We start from the raw sequence: 19,458 nt of genomic DNA, 5'->3' as shown, positions 1-19,458 counted from the left end.
TGTAGGGAATGGTACCTGGAGTGGGGAAGTACCACAGTGCTTACGTAAGTCTACTTTCCATACTTAAAATTATATATTTTCACTCTCCTAGAGCTACTTTACTGTGATTACAGCTGTTACACAATTTTTTTCAGATTTTGTCAGGACAAATATGAGATTGTTAAGCTCTTTCCCATGCATAATTAAAATTCAATTAAAATCAGCATTTACCAGTGTAGCTATTTTTTATGCAATCCAACCATTATGTTCCTTCTGCTCTAACTTTTGGGCCAAACTTCTTTGTTTGCAAAACACACTATACATTTTACACATCTTTATTTTTTTTGGGTGATGTCCTCTACTCAGGTTTATGTTCCTTAAAGGCAGAGATTTTTGTTTTTTTTCACTGTTGTACCTCTGGTATGTAGTGCAGTCCTTGGAAGGTATCAAACTTAGAATGCTATAGTAATTAAGACATTACAGCATTGGTGCAGGGATAGGAAGTAAACCAGTGTTAGAGAATAGAGAGCACAGAACCATTTATTGATACTTGATGTATTATAGAACAAATCCGTGGGGAAAGAATGGACATTTCAATTAACGCAATAAGGCAATTTGTTTACACACACACACACACACACACACACACACACATACAATCTTTGTCTCACACCAAATAGCAAATCAATGTCAAATCATTAGGGAATTAAATATAAAAAGTTTTAAATATTACAACATTACCTAAATGACCTTGAAGTAAGAAAGGATCTCTTAAAATGTGATGCAAAAGCTCCACCCATAACTGAAAAAGTGGAAAAAATAAGCTACATTATTAATTTTAAATTTCTCATTTCAAAAGGCCAATCATAAACCTGATAGTTTATTTGAAGAGCTTCCTATTAAGTAATTGCAAATACTAGGCATACATACCACCATTTTGCTGGCCCATCAGATCATTCATATCACATTTGCTGCAGAGAGTATTACTAACCAGTGTTATTGAGCATGAGACATAAAACTAATTTACTTCTGCAATTGTGGTCTGTTAGACTTCAATTTATGCAGCATCTAAAGAAGCTCCTTCTAGGTAATATGATTTATTAGAGTGTGTTCCAAGCCTCAAGATTGATGTCACACAAATTGACCCTTAAAATTCTGATGCTAAGTATCATCTTAAAACAGACCAATGTGTTCTGAATGAGACTAGATATTCTATAACTACTTCAGAAAAATAGCAACAAGGAGATTTTACAGAGATGAGTTTATGGTAAAGTTTGTTTGATATGAATGAAAAATCTCAATCAAAAAGTTTCTTGATATAATGTTTTATTTTTTGATCTATTAAAATGCAAATAATAATAAAATACTTACTATAGACATTTAAATTGCAATAAATATCCAAATATCCAAAGGCTCACTTTGTCCCAATTGCTTTACATATATTATTTTTAGTACATAGAACTCCTGGCTAAGTATGTTTAGTCATGACATTTTAATAGATAATGACACGGGCTCAGAGAGGTCAAATTGTAAGGACACTGGGTAACTCTGCCATCATTTAGGGGAACAGCTACATTATTGTGTGGCCTAAAGTCATATTACTAGTAAATGGCAGAGTATGAATTCCAGTTCAGAGAGGTAGACCTAAGAGACCAATTCTCTTATCCATTGAATAGCCAAATTCAATAATTTTAGGTATTTAACAAAGAAGAAAATCTTTTCTTGTTAAATCTGTTCAAACTATGCCTTTTTATCTTAAAGTTTATATCACTGTGAACTGAAGCCTTTTGAAAATAAACCCTGTGTCTTAAGCCTCTAAACTTGACACCAATAGGTTGTTTGGTTTAGTACATGAAAATCTAAAGATAGAAAACAGATTGAATGATGGGGGGCTGGGAGGGGGGAGTTTATGTGGTTGCATCTCTCCTTTCTTTTTTTCATTGAATAAAGATAAGATTCTGAGTTGAATGACTCAGCAGAAATATGCTAGAGAAACATTTCAGAAGTAAATTATAAAATAACTGTGACATAACTTGGTAATATAAATGATTGCTAAAGCTGAAGTACCCATTGATAATGTTCACTGAGGAAATATCCATTGAATTTAAAATGTGCTAGAGATACAAAGACTAATAACACAAGGAGCTTGGCCTTTGGGGTTTGATATTATGTTGCTAGAAGTGCTTGGATGCCGAGTACCACTAAGGCTTACAATGTCTAAGAAATGGTGAAAATTAAAACAAAACACAATAAATAAATATTTATTTTACATGTGTTACTATACTTGGAACATTTCCCCAGTTTATTGTATTTTAATATTTACTTTATGATTACATTTTTTTTTTTTTCTTTTTGCGGTACGCGCGCCTCTCACTGTTGTGGCCTCTCCCATTGCGGAGCACAGGCTCCAGACACTCAGGCTCAGCAGCCATGGCTCACGGGCCCAGCCGCTCCGCGGCCTGTGGGATTTTCCCGGACCGGGGCGCGAACCCGTGTCCCCTGCATCGGCAGGCGGACTCTCAACCACTGTGCCACCAGGGAAGCCCTATGATTACTTTTCATATTAACTGTTTTAAAAGAAAAAAATGTTTCTAAAAAGAGGTTTAAAAGTCCAAGTTTCTCTTAGAGTCTTGAATTTCAGGGAAGGTCTTTGAACACTGCGTTTGAGACTAAGGTATTCTATAAATAAGGTATTCATTTATTCCAGGTTTCCTGGAGCAATTCTTATTTATTCTGTTATCCTGGTAGGTGTCCTGTCCAGTTAGAATCCTCCTTTTACTCTCAAAAGCGTCTTGGTTTGGATGATGCATTTTATAGTCACTCAACCTATAACTATCTTAAGGCTACATTTATACTTAAAACGTTTGGTTATTTCCGTTTGCTTTATAGGGGAATAAGCTTTCAGGTGCTGAATCTGCAAATTTAAAAATTGAGTATACTTTTAAAACATAGTTAAAATAGTAAATTTTATGTTATGTATTTTTGACTACAGTAAAAAAAAAAAAAAAAAATTGAAAACATGCTGTATGTACTTTGCCTCAGTTATCTACTAGATTTGAAGCCATCTGATCTCATCCTCTCCTACACTTCTGTGTACTTACTCTGCTCCAGTCTCACTGGCCTTACTCTTCCTCCAGCATGCTAGATATGACCCAGCACAGGGCTTTGGCAATGCTGTTTCCTCTATCTGTAATGTTCTCCCTTGCGATATCAACATGGCTAAATGTTTTTTTTCCTCCAAATGAGAGATACCCATGCTACCTTATTACAGTCCACTACCACTACTCACCCTCTAGCACATCCACATGTACAGTCCTGATCTCCTTCACCCACGCTATTTTTCCCCATGGGACTTATTATCTTCCCATACACTACCATTTTTACTTATTAATTACGTTTATTGTTTGTTTGCTTCCCTCAAAAAAGCATAAACTCCACAAGTGCAGGAACCTTAGTTTGTTTACTAATAAGTGCAAGCACCTAATATTACCTAGAATAGTGTCTGTTTTTAGTACTTTAAAAATATATGTTGAATGGAATCATCTAATCAATTTGTGATCCGAGTGTTCAACAGAGCACATATCATTGAAACAAATAACTATATCTTTTATATACATTAAAAAATACATAGCAATCTGGAGAGTATATCCTAGACCATTATGTTTTTTTGTTTCTGATAGAGTTATCAGTGAATCACATGCCTTTTCAAGAATACACTCCAACTTTGTAGCCTATATGTACAAATATGTGGTTTGATTCTGGTCAGTATAGAACAAAAAAATACCAAAAAATCTACAATTGTTAAGGTGGTCTACTAGGTGGAAAAATATTTGAATCGGACTAATTTTTTAAAAAATATTATGCTGAGTTGAATATTCAGCATTTATTCATGTAGACAAAAGCTAAACAAATTTTCATTGGGATAGATTTACATGGATAGCATGTTACTTTAGTGCAGTATTTCAGTTATTTTTGTCATTTTTCTGATGACATTTACTCTGATAAATCTAAATCACTGTATAATTCTCCTTCTTTTCACTTCCAGCAAAGTTTTGTGGTGACCCTGGTATACCTGCCCAAGGGAAAAGAGAAGGCAAAAGCTTTATATACCAGTCAGAGGTTTCATTCAGCTGCAATTCTCCTTTCATATTAGTGGGATCTAGCACCAGAATATGTCAAGCAGATGGCACTTGGAGTGGTTCATCACCTCACTGCATAGGTAATATTAATTAAAGATCAATAATGCTCAGTAATTTGGGAATTAATAGATGGTAGGGAGGTTTAATGGTTTTCTTTATCCTATAAACTATAGTTGGCTAAATGTGAAAAACAAATGTAAAATATTGAAGCCATTGGAAGGCACTGAAAATTAATATTGTTAAACATATATTATTTTTAGTATGTAAAACTTCTAGAATAAATGCTTAAAATAGTTTCCCTGTTTATCAGTAAAATGAAAAAGAAAAAAGCTTCCAGATTAATATCATGAAATATCAGTACTAACATTTGTATAGAGCTTTATAGTTAATAAAGCATATTCAAGTGAAATTAGACTTTCTTCAAAAATATTAAAAAGGTACTTTGATTTCAAAATGGCTCTAAGTACATTTCTGTAATCCTATTTTTGTGTTTTGTTGTCATATATTTTATTGAAGTATAGTTGATGTACAAAATTGTGTAAGTTACAGGTGTTCAGTTTAGTGATTCATAATTTTTAAAGGTTATACTCCATTTATAGTTATTATAAAATATTGGCTATGTGTCCTCTGTTGTACAGTATATCCTTATAGCTTATTGTATATATAGTAGTTTGGACTTCTTAATCCCCTACCCCTATTTTGCACCTCCCTCCTTCCCTCTCTCCATTGGTAACCCCTAGATTGTTCTCTATATCTGTGAGTCTGCTTCTTTTTTGTTATATTCACTAGTTGTATTTTTTAGATTTCACATATAAGTGATATCATACAGTATTTGTCTTTCTCTGACTTATTTCGCTTAGCATAATACACTCCAGGTCCATCCATGTTGCTGCAAATGGCAAAATTTCATTCTTTGCTATAGCTGAGTAGTATTCTATTCTATATATGTATATATATACACACCATATCTTCTTTATCCATTTATCTGTTAATGGACATTTAAGTTGCTTCCATATCTTGGAAATTATAAATAACACTGCTATGAACATTGGGGTATATGTATCTTTTTGATTTAGTGTTTTAGTTTTTTGGGGGGTATATACCCAGGAGTGGAATTGCTGGATCATAGGGCAGTTCTGTTTCTAGCTTTTGAGAAACCTTCATACTGTTTTTCACAGCAGCTGCACCAATTTACATTCCCACCAACAGTATATGAGTGTTCCCTTTTCTCCGAAAATTAAATTCCACATTGAATAAATTAACCAAATAACCTGTCATACAAGCTAGCCAAATCAGAGACTACCAGCCCTACCATTTTTATGCCTGAATCTCCTACAGGTGTCAGTGAAAAATGCAAATAACTAAGTCCTGTTTCTGGAAAAATAATTTATTTCTTGAAAGGAATATTACCCTACTTGATATTATAACTTAGTAAAGTCGTTGAGCAAATGTTTTATGTATGTGTTCCTCTTTCATATCCTTCATTTTCCCTTAACTTTTTATTCACAGAGTTAGTTAGATGTCAAGTGCTTTTATATTAGAAGGGTTCAAAGTTCAAGAATTGCATAATTCATATAAACTGCAGTCTACCTGAATTTCCTGCTTTAAGATTAGCAGGCTTCTGTTCATGGAGATTAGATTTTACTCTTTATTATTACCCCAGGGCCCTTTCATTAAACCCTAGATCTCTTAAAATTATTTTATGTGAGAGAAATATACATTTAAATAAAACTGTAAATTTTAAAGGAATATCACGTTTTTAATCTTTATTTTAGAACCCACCCGTACCTCATGTGAAAACCCAGGAGTGCCACGTCATGGATCTCAAAACAGTACATTTGGATTTCAAGTGGGTACTTTTTAATCATTTTTTCCCAGTTTTATTGAGATATAATTGACATACATCACTGTATATATTTAAAGTGTACAGCACAATGGTTTGACATGTATATTGTGGATGATTACTGCAGTAATTTTAGTTAACAATCCAGAGAGTATGTCCTCCATTATCTCATATACATACAATAAAAAAAAGCGAAAAAGAAAAAAAAATTCCTTGTGATAAGAATTATTAGGACCTACTCTCTTAACAACTTTCCTATATACAATACAGCAGTGTTAACTATACTCATCACTGTTGTATATTACTAGTACTTACATATCTTATAACTAGAAGTTTACACCTTTTCACTACCTTCCTTCAATCCTGCCCCCTCCCCCCGCCACTGCTCTGGTAACCACATATCTGATCTCTTTTTATGTGAGTTCGGGTTTTTGTTGTTGTTTTAGATTCCACAGATAAGTGAGATCATATTGTATTTGTCTTTCTGTTGTCTGAATTATTTCATCAAATGGATACTTTAAATATTTCCATTTAATATAAGCTAGATCAAAAGGCTTTGGTTCATGTGCACAAATCCTGTTAATGCAAACAGAAAAAAAAGTCATGCTTATATCTGCATTCAAAAACACCTTTTAAAAAAGGTAACAGGAAACGAAAGAGTGGAAATAAAAAGAAATTAGAAGGAATATATGCTTCAAGATATAGCCTAACTGACCATGAGGATAAAATTAAAATTGGAGAGAGCTGTGAGCATAGGAAAATCTGTAAGCAGTAGCTAGTACATAAGAGAAATATTAAGTGAGGGAGTAAATGGGTAACCTCTACAGGAAAATATGGGGACAATGAGGAAAAGTGTAGATGAAAGTGATCCGGGTGACCTCGGCCTGCAGCGGCTTAAAGCAGGATTTCGGCTCTCCACCAGAGATTGAGGTCAGGCAGCGGCAGTGAGAGCGCAGAATCCTAGCCACCAGACTACCAGGGATCAGTGGCCAGTGACAAGGCCCTGGCCTGTCAGCCATGAAGAAATGAATTTCTACATAAGACAGAAAGTAGTGAAGCAACTGAAGTGTTTATTAGGAGGAAAATGAGTACAGTATGTGTGAGACACACGGGCGGGCTCAGAGAAAGAGATCCACACCCTCGTGGCAGTTTGAATCAATTTTATGGGGCATTTCTTCCGGATTTCCTTTGACCAATCATTTTGTTTTGCCTGGTTCTGAGTCCGTATTTGGTTTATCTCTGGGTCCTACCCTGTGTGCGTGCACATCTCTTAGCCAAGATGGATTCTAGTGAAGAGGGCTATGGGTAGTTGGCATCACTTACTATGGGGTGGTGCCCCCTCCCTTTTTGACCTCCAAGGAGCCTTTCTGTGCATGTGTTGTTGGGAAGGTCTCCTTGACTTCGAGAATGAGGAATATGTGGTCTCTTATCTTCTATCTGGGAAGGGCCCAGCCCCCTCCATCATCCTGCTTTTATGGAGTTTCTGCTATTATGGAGTTTCTGTCCATAGGGGAGAACCTGTTCAGCCTGAGGCCCATCTATCTCCTGCCTCAAAAGAGGTTTAGAGAAACTTCTGAGGCAAAGAGTTACCAAATATATAAAAATGTGGTTATTCAAGAAGGCAATAAGACTAAAAGACTTTTTTCTTATAATATGTATATAATATTAAAATAATTTTTAAACATTTTCATTGATGTGGGAAATTTCTGTAAAAATAATTTAACTGTAACCTATTATTATACAACAGAGTTGGATTGTAATATTAGAATTCTTTAACATGCCCAGTCACATGTGGCTGACTTTCTTTTCTCTCTTATTCCAGTTTAGATTTTATGTAGAGATTCAGCAAGATTTTCATTACAGGGGCCTAAGGGGAGCCAAAGTGCATACCAATTCCAAAAGGAAATAGCCAGTTTACACGCTAACCAATTGCCTTGTGTCGCAGGGTTTTCTAAATTGTGCTATTTTGTGTGGAATTCAGTGTGAACCCGAAGAACATTCATTTCTAAAGGAAATACTCATAACAGGTGCCATATTTTTGTTGCTAAAAATAGTTTCCATTTATCTACAGTTTAGGCACAGTATGAACATTGATTTGATAGCTTTTCCAATTCTTCCTGTTTGCCTCAGGCCTGTCTAGGTAATACACAAGTGTGAAAAAGCATCTCGGTCTCTATTATGTTGGTGTTTCCAGAAAACTTTAGATTCATATCTCCATAAAATGTTTTATCAGTTGATCGAGATCTTGAAAAATGAACTAGCTAAACAGTATTAGACCTCATCATATAGACCAAGAAACTGAAACAGAACATGACTTGGCTTTGATCACAGAGCAAATCAATGGCAGTATTTTTACAGAATACAGAATTTTGATGTCAGTGTCTGTACACTAAATCAGATGATTTTCTGATGAATCTGAGTCCTTTTTAGAAAATACCCTTTGAGATAATGGAAATTGAAATAAATAAGATTGAGTTTGGAATAGTCATCCAATGAAATGAATAGAGTCATTCACTCTGAATTTTAAGAATTCTATTATAATCATTGAAAAATGTTATCACAAAGTTAAACTAACCGTGAATTCATACTATTCAGCTAATAAACATACATTAGATCATTATAGTCTATCTAGATAAATATGAATAGACTAGATTTCAGATATGGTAAAATCTAATAAAATTGTATAATCTATTAATCTCTATTAAAACTACAAATGATATACTGAGTATGTTAAATTAGGGGTGTCAACTTTCATACATGGTTATGGCAGATATGTGCATATGTCTGTATATATACTTATTTTATATATTTATATATAAATTATGTTTACTAAACCTGTATAGAGTCAACAGATTTTAAGAAGTTATGTAATTCTATCTAATATCAATTTATAGATGGATTCCAAATACATATGGCCTTATATAACTAGAAAAGACTTCTCTACTGGTTGACCAAAAACTCTGGCTTACAAGTAAGAAAAATTATTTTGAGCTAGCTTAAACCTAAAGGCATTAAAAACCATGTGTAGGTGTGTCCCAGGCCACAAGAGAAAGGATCTAGGTGAGACTCATCAAGCCTAGAATCGAGGAACTGGACAACAGTACTCAGCCTCTTACACTACTCTGTATTTATCTACTTCATTTTCTTTCTCTGTAGATTGGCCATATGGCAAAGGGTGCATCATTTCTGTTTACATCTCAGACACATACAGCAAGTGATTAATTGTCTCAATCTCAGTTTCAAATATCCAGAGAGAGAATCAAAATGTTCTAACTTTGTATCTACCTCTGGTTTGATCTAGTGACCAGTAGCGGGTTAAATAAAATCATAGCTATAGTTAGCCCACTTCTGTGAGGGACAAGAGAAAGGGGAAAGTTATAAATTGCAGAGGCACTCTGCATTTCTTAATTTTCTCTTTAATGTGTTTATTTTGTTCACTCTCCTTTTCTATAAAGATTTATATAGTAGATTTTTGGACATTGATATAATTACTAAAATATAAGAATATATCACCTGTTGCTAGAGAATGCAAAAACTCTAGTTTTAGAAAAAAGTACTCAAAGTAATTTCTCTTTTTATTTAAAATATTGTAAACTTGAACAGTTTTAGCTAAAAATATATTAGTAGTATGGAAAGTAAGTATCAAAATGATTGATGCAACATCCAGATTAATTATGGAGGAAATGCCAAACACAAATATTTCACTAACTCTTGTATTACTCTAAATTGAGTTCTGGGGTTTGGAAGACACATTACACTAATTTAGGACTTGTTACATAAAATTATTATAAATATAAAATATTTTTAATCTGATTTTAGATATTTAATTCCAAGGTATTAAACATAAGATATTTAACCCTACCAAAATAACCATTATGAAAAAGCTCTGTCCTGACTACAGAGACTACAAAAGCATCCTGATTGAGGGGTAGGGAGACAGAAATAATCAACTAAAGACAGCGTGATCAACTATTTGTGACTGTTGACACCTTTCATTCTCTGGCTTCTGTTTCCAAAAGCAAGTCTGGACCACCCAGTTTTATAGATACAGGACTCCTGGGTACAACAGTAGCCATCTTGGCAACCACAGTTCACCCTACTATTGAATGTTTCATGAGCAACCATATTACCCGAGTAGGTGGAGAACACTGAAGAAACCAAACAGCTTCTTAGCTACCTGACTTTAAAAGGAATGTCCTAGGTATTCTATCTAGGCAGTTATCTATTGTATCTGGCAAACTTGACAGTAATCAGTTACCTAGGCAACTGTGCCCCACATCTCTTTTAAGTCAACTCGGTGTTCTGTCACACACCTTCTGCTAATGTTTAAAAAATTCATCGTGACATGCTCAGATGTGTTTGGCAATCACTAGTGTGCTGGGTGCTGAACCACTTCTCTGTAAATGTAGCATCCAAGTGACAACAGCAGCAGAGTAATGGACCTTGCACAAAGCTACAGCATGCCTGAAACAAGACTCCAACAAGTAATAATTAGCTTTTTTCCTTTCACCACTGACAGTGCCTGTCTAACTAAAAAGCTTCCCAAAGCAGAGAGAGAAGCCATGTAGAGAATCCAGACATAATTTAGACTCAGCCCTGGCTGAAATGTGGTCTAATAATGGAAACACTTCTATTCTTAGAAGAAAAAAGGATTGGTTATAAAGTAATGCTAGAAGCAGTTAAAAAGATAAGGGTGAACCATACTGAATAACTTTGGGTTATTTTTAAAAGGGGTAAATATAGTTCTTAATAGGAGAAAACAATCTATCAAAGAAAAAGTTTACAACTAATATTTTTACAAAAATTTTTCAGTATACTACAAGATGAAAACATCTTTCAAGGTGGAATGCTTTACAGAGCAAAGGCTTGGCACAGTCCTAGACCCATGTAAGAGCAGCAATTACTCTTATGCCAAAATTATCTTTAGTCAGTGAGAACCAGAATATTGATATTGTAATAAAATGTCAGGATTAGCTGGAGCAGTCTGGGAGAGCCCAAGATGTTCAACACCATTCTACATTGACCATTTCTGCAAAATAATCTAAACGGACACCTACAAGCAGCTTCCTTGGGTATCCAGATACAAGGGTCAACCTTGTACCTCTGAAAAGAGGTTCATCTGATGACTATTAAGTACATGTGTATTAGAATTTGTATATGTGTATGTACAGCTCACATTTACATATGTAATGACATCGACTCCCTTCTAGAAACCCACATAAGCTGACAGTTGCTGAGCCTTTACAGCTTTTAAAATTTGAAGGTTGGGGATTAGAGAAACAAGAGAGGCTGTTCATTGACTATTGAAGTGATCAAAGATGTAAATTAAGTACCATTTTAAAACTTTGTTCCTATTTATCAAATGGTTACTATCTACAGCTGTAGTACTTATTAACTTATTAAAAATCATGTTAAAAAAATCTAACTCATAAAAGGTTAGCTAATACTAGGCTAATAATACTAATACTAGACTAAGACTAATACTAGAGTGTTCAAAAGCACTCTAAAAGACATTTTATTCATATTTTGGAGAATAAAATATTTAAATGTTTAATTAAGTTAGGCTACCTGTAAAGTACTGTGTGATATAATGTCAATAAAGTACTTAAAATGGCACTTTAATGTTTTATTTAAAACCATATATCATGGGGCTTCCCTGGTGGCACAGTGGTTGAGAGTCCGCCTGCCGATGCAGGGGACACAGGTTCGTGCCCCGGTCCAGGAAGATCCCACATGCCGCGGAGCGGCTGGGCCCGTGAGCCATGGCCGCTGAGCCTGCGTGTCCGGAGCCTGTGATCCACAACGGGAGAGGCCACAACAGTGAGAGGCCTGCGTACCGGAAAAAAAAAAAAAAAAAGAAAGAAAGATATATCATGCACTTTTAAACTTCAGTATTGAATATTGACTGGTGTGTAGAATCCAATTTCATAGTTAAAAAGTAATTTGTGACTAGAATAGAACTTTTCCCCTGGTATTCATAAAACTGTTTTGCCATTTTAGGCTTCAAAAGAAAAAAAAAAATCTGCCTTTGCATCTCTAAGCATGTCTGTAAAGAAATACAGATTCTGTTGAGTAACCTCTGAAACTTGGCTTTCTTACATTTGGTTGGTTCATGTGACAATCCCTGTGAAATGAGTGGAAATATGATTTTTAGATTAAATGACTTTTCCAAAATTAAAAAAAAAAATAACCATGGTGATTATGTATGACTTCCAGTTTATAATTGAAATAAGTACATAAGTACATTGAATGAGGCAGGTATGTTACATAGTGTTTTATTACCTTAAATGGTGAATATCATAACATGAATTTTAAAACAAAAAAGTAAAATTAAACATTTAAAATTGAAGTCTCCTGATTATTTTTTAATAAAAACTGATAAAACACCTTAATTCTGTTTTTCTCATTCAGGAAGCTCAGGGCCCAAAATTGACGCTCAGTCAGTGAAAATGCCTTGCACCTCATCTTAAGTATATGTGTTATCCTTTCATTTTTATGATCCTGCCTTTCTACTTAAATTTTATTAATTTTAATGTATTAAAATTTTATTAGAAGCTACCTCAACTTTTCTTGGGTAAAGTTTTTAATATAAACATAATAAAAATACCAATATAAAATAGTTGTTTAAAATATATTACAGAGGGAGCATTATATATTTTTTTGATAAGTTGCTAGGAACCATACTGCGTACTCCAGTTAAGCAAATATTTGATATTGAAAATCAGACACAAAAAAATACAGTGATAAAAATTCTAGCAAAGTAAGAGTAATTTGCTATAAAACATCATGAAAGGGAAGATAGATCTTATTCAGAATGTTTTAAATTTCTAAAATTTTGATTAATCATATGATTAGATCTCTAACTTCATGACTAAGGAACTGAACTGTAACATTTTAAAAAGGGAATAAAGAGTTAAAGAAGGTAAGTCATATTTACTAATTAGACATGTCTTATAATTTTATAGTACATTTGTAAACAACCTGCTAATTTGAGCCAATTTAAAGAAAATTTTATTTAAACATTAACTGCAATTAAAACTTGATATGATTTTTTTAAATCTTGATATAAAAATTAATTTTTACATTTTATATAATTGCTTATACAAATAACACTTTTATTAGTGAATATTGGCAGGAAAATTGTACATAAATTACTTTACAAGAATTTTTAAAATTATATAATGGAAAATTTTATAATGTTACTTATTTTTCTACAAATATTCAAATTATATTATTTATGTTAGAAATTATTTATAGTCAGAGGAATTTACATGACAAGTTGGAAAAGAATGTAGAGATATGTAAAATATACTATTAGTGGATTTATCACTGGCAAAATTATTAATTCACTAATATTTAGAGAAAATTTTGATGATTGATTTGAATACAACAAATGAATAAAAATCAGTTACTAAATTTGTATAACTCTAGGTATCTTAAATATTAGGTATTTGTGATTTTGACAAAAATTTTGTTATTAAATGTGTTAATGTTATATAGGAAAACTTTAAATAGATTTTAGTTCTATGGTATCTGGTTAATATGTAAAGCAGTATTTATTGTGATTTCAGAAAAGATTACAGACATGAGGAAAAAATCTTAGAAGTAAAAAAAAAAGTCTGTGTAATCAATCATGTTTCTCATTCCTTACTAATATAAAGGTTGATGAAATAACCCAAATGTACTCTTCAAAGAACAAATAATGATTTAACTTTATGTTAATTAAAGTATGGAAGGGATATCACTATATTTTAAGAAACTGATAGACGTGTTAAATCTTTTTAAGTAATCAAATAATTTTATACTAAGTTCTTAGTCCCCATTCCTTCAGTTGCTCCAACATTTTCAGAACACTTTTCTAAGCTCTTGGTGTATAATGGTGAATAACATACGGTCCTTGGCTAAGAGGAGCTAATGTTTTGGTGTGTGGTCAGGTGGAATAGATGATTTTATAGGATAGGTTGATAATATTGATAACATTGAAAGGAGCTAATAAAGCACATAAGAGACAGCTTTCCTAGTCTGCTTGCTGCAGGGAAAGCTTTCTAGAAATTTTGTCTGAGCTAAATCTTTTAGGGTAAGATCTAGGAAAAAATAGTTGCAGAATGCATTCCATGTGGCAGGGGCAGTGTAAAATATGCATGAATTATGGGAACTACAGAAATTCAATATTATATGAGCACAATTTGAGTAAAAGTAAGTGGTCAATGATGATGCTAGAGACAGCTAGTGATCAGTTTATGGAGGCTTTTATCCACCAAGTTAACATAATATAACTTTATCCTATGTGGGATAAGCCAGTAAAGATTTTAAGAAGGATAATGATAAAGTAAAACTTTCATGTTGAATAAATCATTCTGACTTTAGAGTGAAAAATAAATTCAATGGGGTCAAGCCTGGAGAAGTGGAGACAAGTTAGATGATTATTATAATTGGCTATAACAGTAATTCTCAAAGTGTGGTCCCTGACCAGCAGCAGCAGTATTACCTGGGAACTTGTTGGAATGTGGATTTTGGGGTCTCCCTCAGATTTTACCCAGTCAGAAATTCCTGAGGGGAGCTCAGCTCTCTGTGTTTGGATAAGTCCTTCTGGTGATTATGTTATCTACTAAAGTTTGAGAACCATTGAGAAACCATGTTGAGGACTAAAACAAGATGTATACGTGGGAAAAGAGGGAAGTAGGACAGTTTGAGAAAGATTTAGGAGGTAAAATTGTCAGTCTTTGGTGGTAGATTAAATGAGGGGAGATTTATGGGTGAAGGCTGGCCATTAACTGAGTTCTAGCCTAAAGTAAGATTGCTGGATTGATAGAGGTGATGGGTTTTGTGGAGCCAGTTTGACTAAAGGATGGAATTGCAAAGTCCACATGATCAGTTGTATAAACTATATTAGAAAGTAAAAATCTGTAGCACCATATTGCACAACTTCAGGAAGTATGTGAATGGCATGCTCTGGAGCACAATTTAAAGGATTATATTGAGTACAGCATGAAAAGTGCTCCCTGGAGTGGAGCAATGTAGTAGCCTTGGACAAAATTGGGCATTAAGAAGATAAGAGATCTCCTGGATGCAGAGATGATGCTGTCATGGAAGGCATAATATAAGATAACTGGAAGGATAAAGGTTGTTATAAGAGAATGACTATTAGAACTGAGCGTTTCAAGTGTAGCATAGTTCTAGGTGATAACGAGAATAAGAAAGATGGTGGAATTTAGCTAGTCTCAAGGTGCAAGTGGAATCTTGTATCAAATTATGTCACATTAAGCTTAGCCTCATGTTGCTTTAGCAGGTGGGAGTAGGAACTAATGGGGAAAAAAGGAAACACAGTCTACGTGAAAAGCCCTAAAACAGCAGTTGAACATTGTCAGACTCCATGTGCTGGGGAAGGCTGAAGTGGCAGACTCTAAATACCCCTTATCTTCTCCTCCACCTCTAATCATTTAATAAATCCTGATGATTTTTCCTTTTAATATATTTTGAGTAAACAACTTCCTTCGCATGTATATTGCCACAAGTTGGTCAAGCTTTATCCACTCAAATCTAAAATGGCAATTCAAGCCTCATGATTAGAATTACTGTTCATCATTCTTTTTGTTTCATAGTTTCCCCATACAGTGGTTAGTTTAATTTTTCAAAGATATTATTTTCTACATAAATTTTAGTTGCTCTGAAAGCTTTAGCAACTTTATGTTTTTATTTTAAAAATTCAAATGCTATAGCCTGCTCTTTGAGTCTTCAGAAACTGATTATTATGTCTCTGACTTAATAATTATAGCTGGAATTTAAAGCTTATGTTCCATGCCCATGTGGAGCAAATTATATATCCTATTTTATTTAATCCTTAAGTCGCAAGAGAAATAATATCTTTATATAGAGAGAGTTAAGTCTCAAAGAGGAGATATACCTTATTCAAGATCAGAGTTAAAGTTAAAGCCGAGTATACACACCTCTGGGGTCTGTTTTCTTTTTTACCTATATCTCACAGCTTTCTACTTTACTTCCAAATTCCCAGCTCACTGTGTAAATTATCTATGATAACCAATCAAAAGTGCTCTCTTTTTTCCTAAACTATATGATGTATGTTTTAACCACCATACATCTTCTCATAATATTCTTATCTTTTCTACTTATGTCAGTTGTTTTCAAACATTAGTTTGCATTAAAATCACTTGGAGGGCTTTTTAAAACACAAATTGCTGGTTGCTACCCTAAGAGTTTCTGATGCAGTGGGTCTCAGCTAAGTTTCCAGAATTGGCATTTCTAACAATTTCCTAGGTTACGCTGAGGTTACTGGTCTGGGGACCACACTTTGAGAACCATTGTTCTATATATTTACCTAAATTACACATCCCTTAGAAGCTTAATGCAAATAGCATGTCTTCCATTGTATTTTTCTGTTACCAATCCAACCTTCAATAAACACCTTTATGTCCAATCTCATATTGCATTTACTGTCTTACATATTCACTGCCTCTTGTGTTGTTAGCTATCTTTATTTCCGTATCTGCCTTTATCCATCTTCATTTATCTGTCTTTATTTAACTGTCTATCTTATATTCATATGTAGCTTATTGGCCTTTTGGTATCAAATATTTTCTTCAAATTACCATGGCAAATATTTGCCACCTATGTATACATTGTATTCAAGTATTTAATGATGATATGCACACAAAGAGATCTGTTTTTTTTCCTTCAGTTTTTTTCCACAATTTTATTTTAAATCAGATTTCAGTTTCTTTTCTTTCTAACCTCTACCTTGCAGAATTTCTTTTGAACGCATTTTCTCGTCCATGTTTTCATTCTATCTGTTGCTGTATTTGAAGTTGCATTGGGACATTTGTTTTTCTCTCTGTAATTTGCTATAGGTAGGAAGTGTTGTACAGTTCCACTGCAAAAAAGGACATCTTCTCCAAGGGTCTACAACACGTACTTGCCTTCCTGACCTCACGTGGAGTGGAATTCAGCCTGAGTGCATACGTAAGTATTGTGGCTAAGAAAATTATACTTATGAAGGATAAGAATTTATATGCATTTTTTCCACATGTGAAAATAAACTTATATGTATGTAAAGGAGATGTCACATTGTTTTTTTTAGGTTATTATAAAATATAATTCATGCATATAATGTTTTACTGTAGCATACCCCCATGGCTAGTGGGGAGCATTATTCTTTAAGAAGTCAGAAGGCACAGGGCAAAATTTTGTTCTTTTTGAAAATCTCTTGTAATTGAATTCAGTTTGGTCACCAGGTAATTTTAGATGATGATTATTTTTTAGGTTCATAGATCTGCACCTATGAATCTGAAGTACTTGTGAGATACAGGAGGCTCCAGCATAGTAGAGACTCAATCTTTTTCACTTGTGAAATTCTCTGAGAACCTGAGGAAAGCTAGAAACGTCCATGAAAGGATATATGCATGAATACCTTAACCAAAAATTTGAATGCTACTTAGGATTTCCTGGAGCTTCTAAATGTGCACTGATCCTAAGTTGAAAGCACTTGCTGTACAGATTGAATAAGAGCAAAGATCACTAAACAGTCTTTTTTGAATACAGTTAGAAATAAATTTTAGATAGTGAATTATCTCTTTTTTCCCTCCTACTTCCTCTTTTTATTTCCTCTCCATCTTTTCTGTGGGGGAGAAAAATGAAGAGTAAGCAGGAATAGAAATACTCATCAGAATGGTTTCTAGCTTTTAGGATTTGCTGAAGTCCAAATAAGTCCTGTGAATTTACTCCATCCCTGTTCAGAACCACCCAAATAATCACAGGGGCCCCTGTGGATCCTCAGTTTACTGAAAAGCAGCAGAACACTCCACTGAGAAGTCATGTCACATACCTGGCTGGCTTATATTTAAATACGGCAAAATTCCTTAAAAGAGAATTCCTCAGAGTGTGTACATACTTTAGAACAGCTGTGTGGGATATACCGAGGTATTTCATAGTAAACTAAGATTCTGTGATGACCTGCATGTGGGATATGATGATTTAAATAAAATTAAACGGCTTCTGTTACTGCAGAGCATCTCATAATATCTAATAGGTGCATAATGGGGCTTAGGAATGTAGCAGAAACAGACTATTTGTGTTTATTCTTAGCAGTATTTCCTCAATGAGAATTAAATTTTATTAACTGAATTATATTAAATATAAACCACATAACAAAATGTTTTTCACATAATGTTAAAAATATTAGCTATTATTTATAGCTTAGTACATATCCACTAGGAAACAAATGGAAAAAAAATTTTCCAGACAAATTTGTCCACAGAACACTTTTTCTCAGAGACCATCTTTAAGGGTCTATATCCATGAACAAATGATCAGAAATGTTGTCTTGCTTAGGGGGAGAATTCTTTGTAGCATCTATTTCTGATTAAGAAGGGAATGGTCATCATAAGACACAAAACAGGTGAACTGAGCGGCAGGGTCAGGGAGTGTCATAAGTGCAGGTTTAGTGGAATCAAAATAAATGAATGAAAAGATACTGGTACCATATGGACCCAAAATATGGCTAGAAAATTCCATATGCAAAAGATTATTAAATTGTACTTTCTACATTAGGAAATATGAATATCAGAGCAACGTACTGAACTGTGGTTGAATTTACCTTTAGAAGACACGCTTTTTAATTTAAAATAAATATAATAAATAAAAAATTATATATTAATATTTCCTAAACTGGTATAGAAAATCTGAGTTTGATCAACTTTAAAACTTATCTTAAGCAGGACTTATTAGATCCTTTAAAATGCTAATATATATTGTGACTCTCTAAAATGGTGATACAGTATACATTTATTAGCTTAATTATCCAGAGTTAGTCTTTTATTTTTTCTCTCAGTTTATATGTTAGCAACCACCAGTGTTCCACAGATGATCATTTATGAAATGCTAGTCTATGAAAACAACATTTACATTTACATTGATAAGCTTTCCTTGATTCATGAGAATAACTAAAGGTATATTTATAAAAGACATTAGCATACCTATAAAAATATATCCGGTCTCAAAATTTTCTTAACATGTCTATAAAAATGAACATTTTTTCCCTTTTCTTAATATAGCCCACAGCTGTAAACAGCCAGAAACTCCTGCTCATGCAAATGTAGTAGGAATGGACCTTCCATCCCATGGGTATACATTAATTTATACCTGCCAGCCTGGCTTCTTCTTAGCAGGTGGAACAGAACATAGAGTGTGTAGATCTGATAACACCTGGAGTGGAAAAGTTCCTGTTTGTGAAGGTAAGTTTTCTCTATAAAAGCTTTCAACAGAATATTTTGTACTGTTTAAGCTTTCCTCAGATACAAGAGACAAAAAAAAATCAATTTAGATTAGCTTAGGAACAAGGTAAATTTGTTCCCCAACTCTAAGAGTAGGAGTGATGTAGACACTTTTGGATCCCGGGGCACAGAAATATTATTCAGGTCTTTTTATAGCTTCTTTTCCATGCTCTATTATTAATTCTTGCCTTTATTACTTTTCCTAGTTCTC

General features: G+C 33.7%; 1 protein-coding gene across 2 annotated transcripts in view; it reads left to right on the top strand.

Moving 5' to 3' along the window:
• Window positions 1–19,458, top strand: part of CSMD3 (CUB and Sushi multiple domains 3) — a 1,097,972-nt gene that overhangs the window by 1,053,803 nt on the left and 24,711 nt on the right. For both annotated transcript variants that reach the window (XM_007468748.1, XM_007468747.1), the window contains 5 exons: window positions 1–44; window positions 4,025–4,198; window positions 5,894–5,967; window positions 16,827–16,938; window positions 19,029–19,208. In XM_007468748.1, the coding sequence (XP_007468810.1) occupies window positions 1–44; window positions 4,025–4,198; window positions 5,894–5,967; window positions 16,827–16,938; window positions 19,029–19,208 (584 nt within the window). The remainder of the gene's footprint in view (window positions 45–4,024; window positions 4,199–5,893; window positions 5,968–16,826; window positions 16,939–19,028; window positions 19,209–19,458) is intronic.

The sequence above is a fragment of the Lipotes vexillifer genome, unplaced genomic scaffold, assembly GCF_000442215.2.
Source record: "Lipotes vexillifer unplaced genomic scaffold, Lipotes_vexillifer_v1.1 scaffold1679, whole genome shotgun sequence".
Taxonomy (NCBI): Eukaryota; Metazoa; Chordata; class Mammalia; order Artiodactyla; family Lipotidae; genus Lipotes; species Lipotes vexillifer.
The sequence above is the reverse complement of the archived record's forward strand: the minus strand, read 5'-3'. Positions and strand labels throughout refer to the sequence as shown.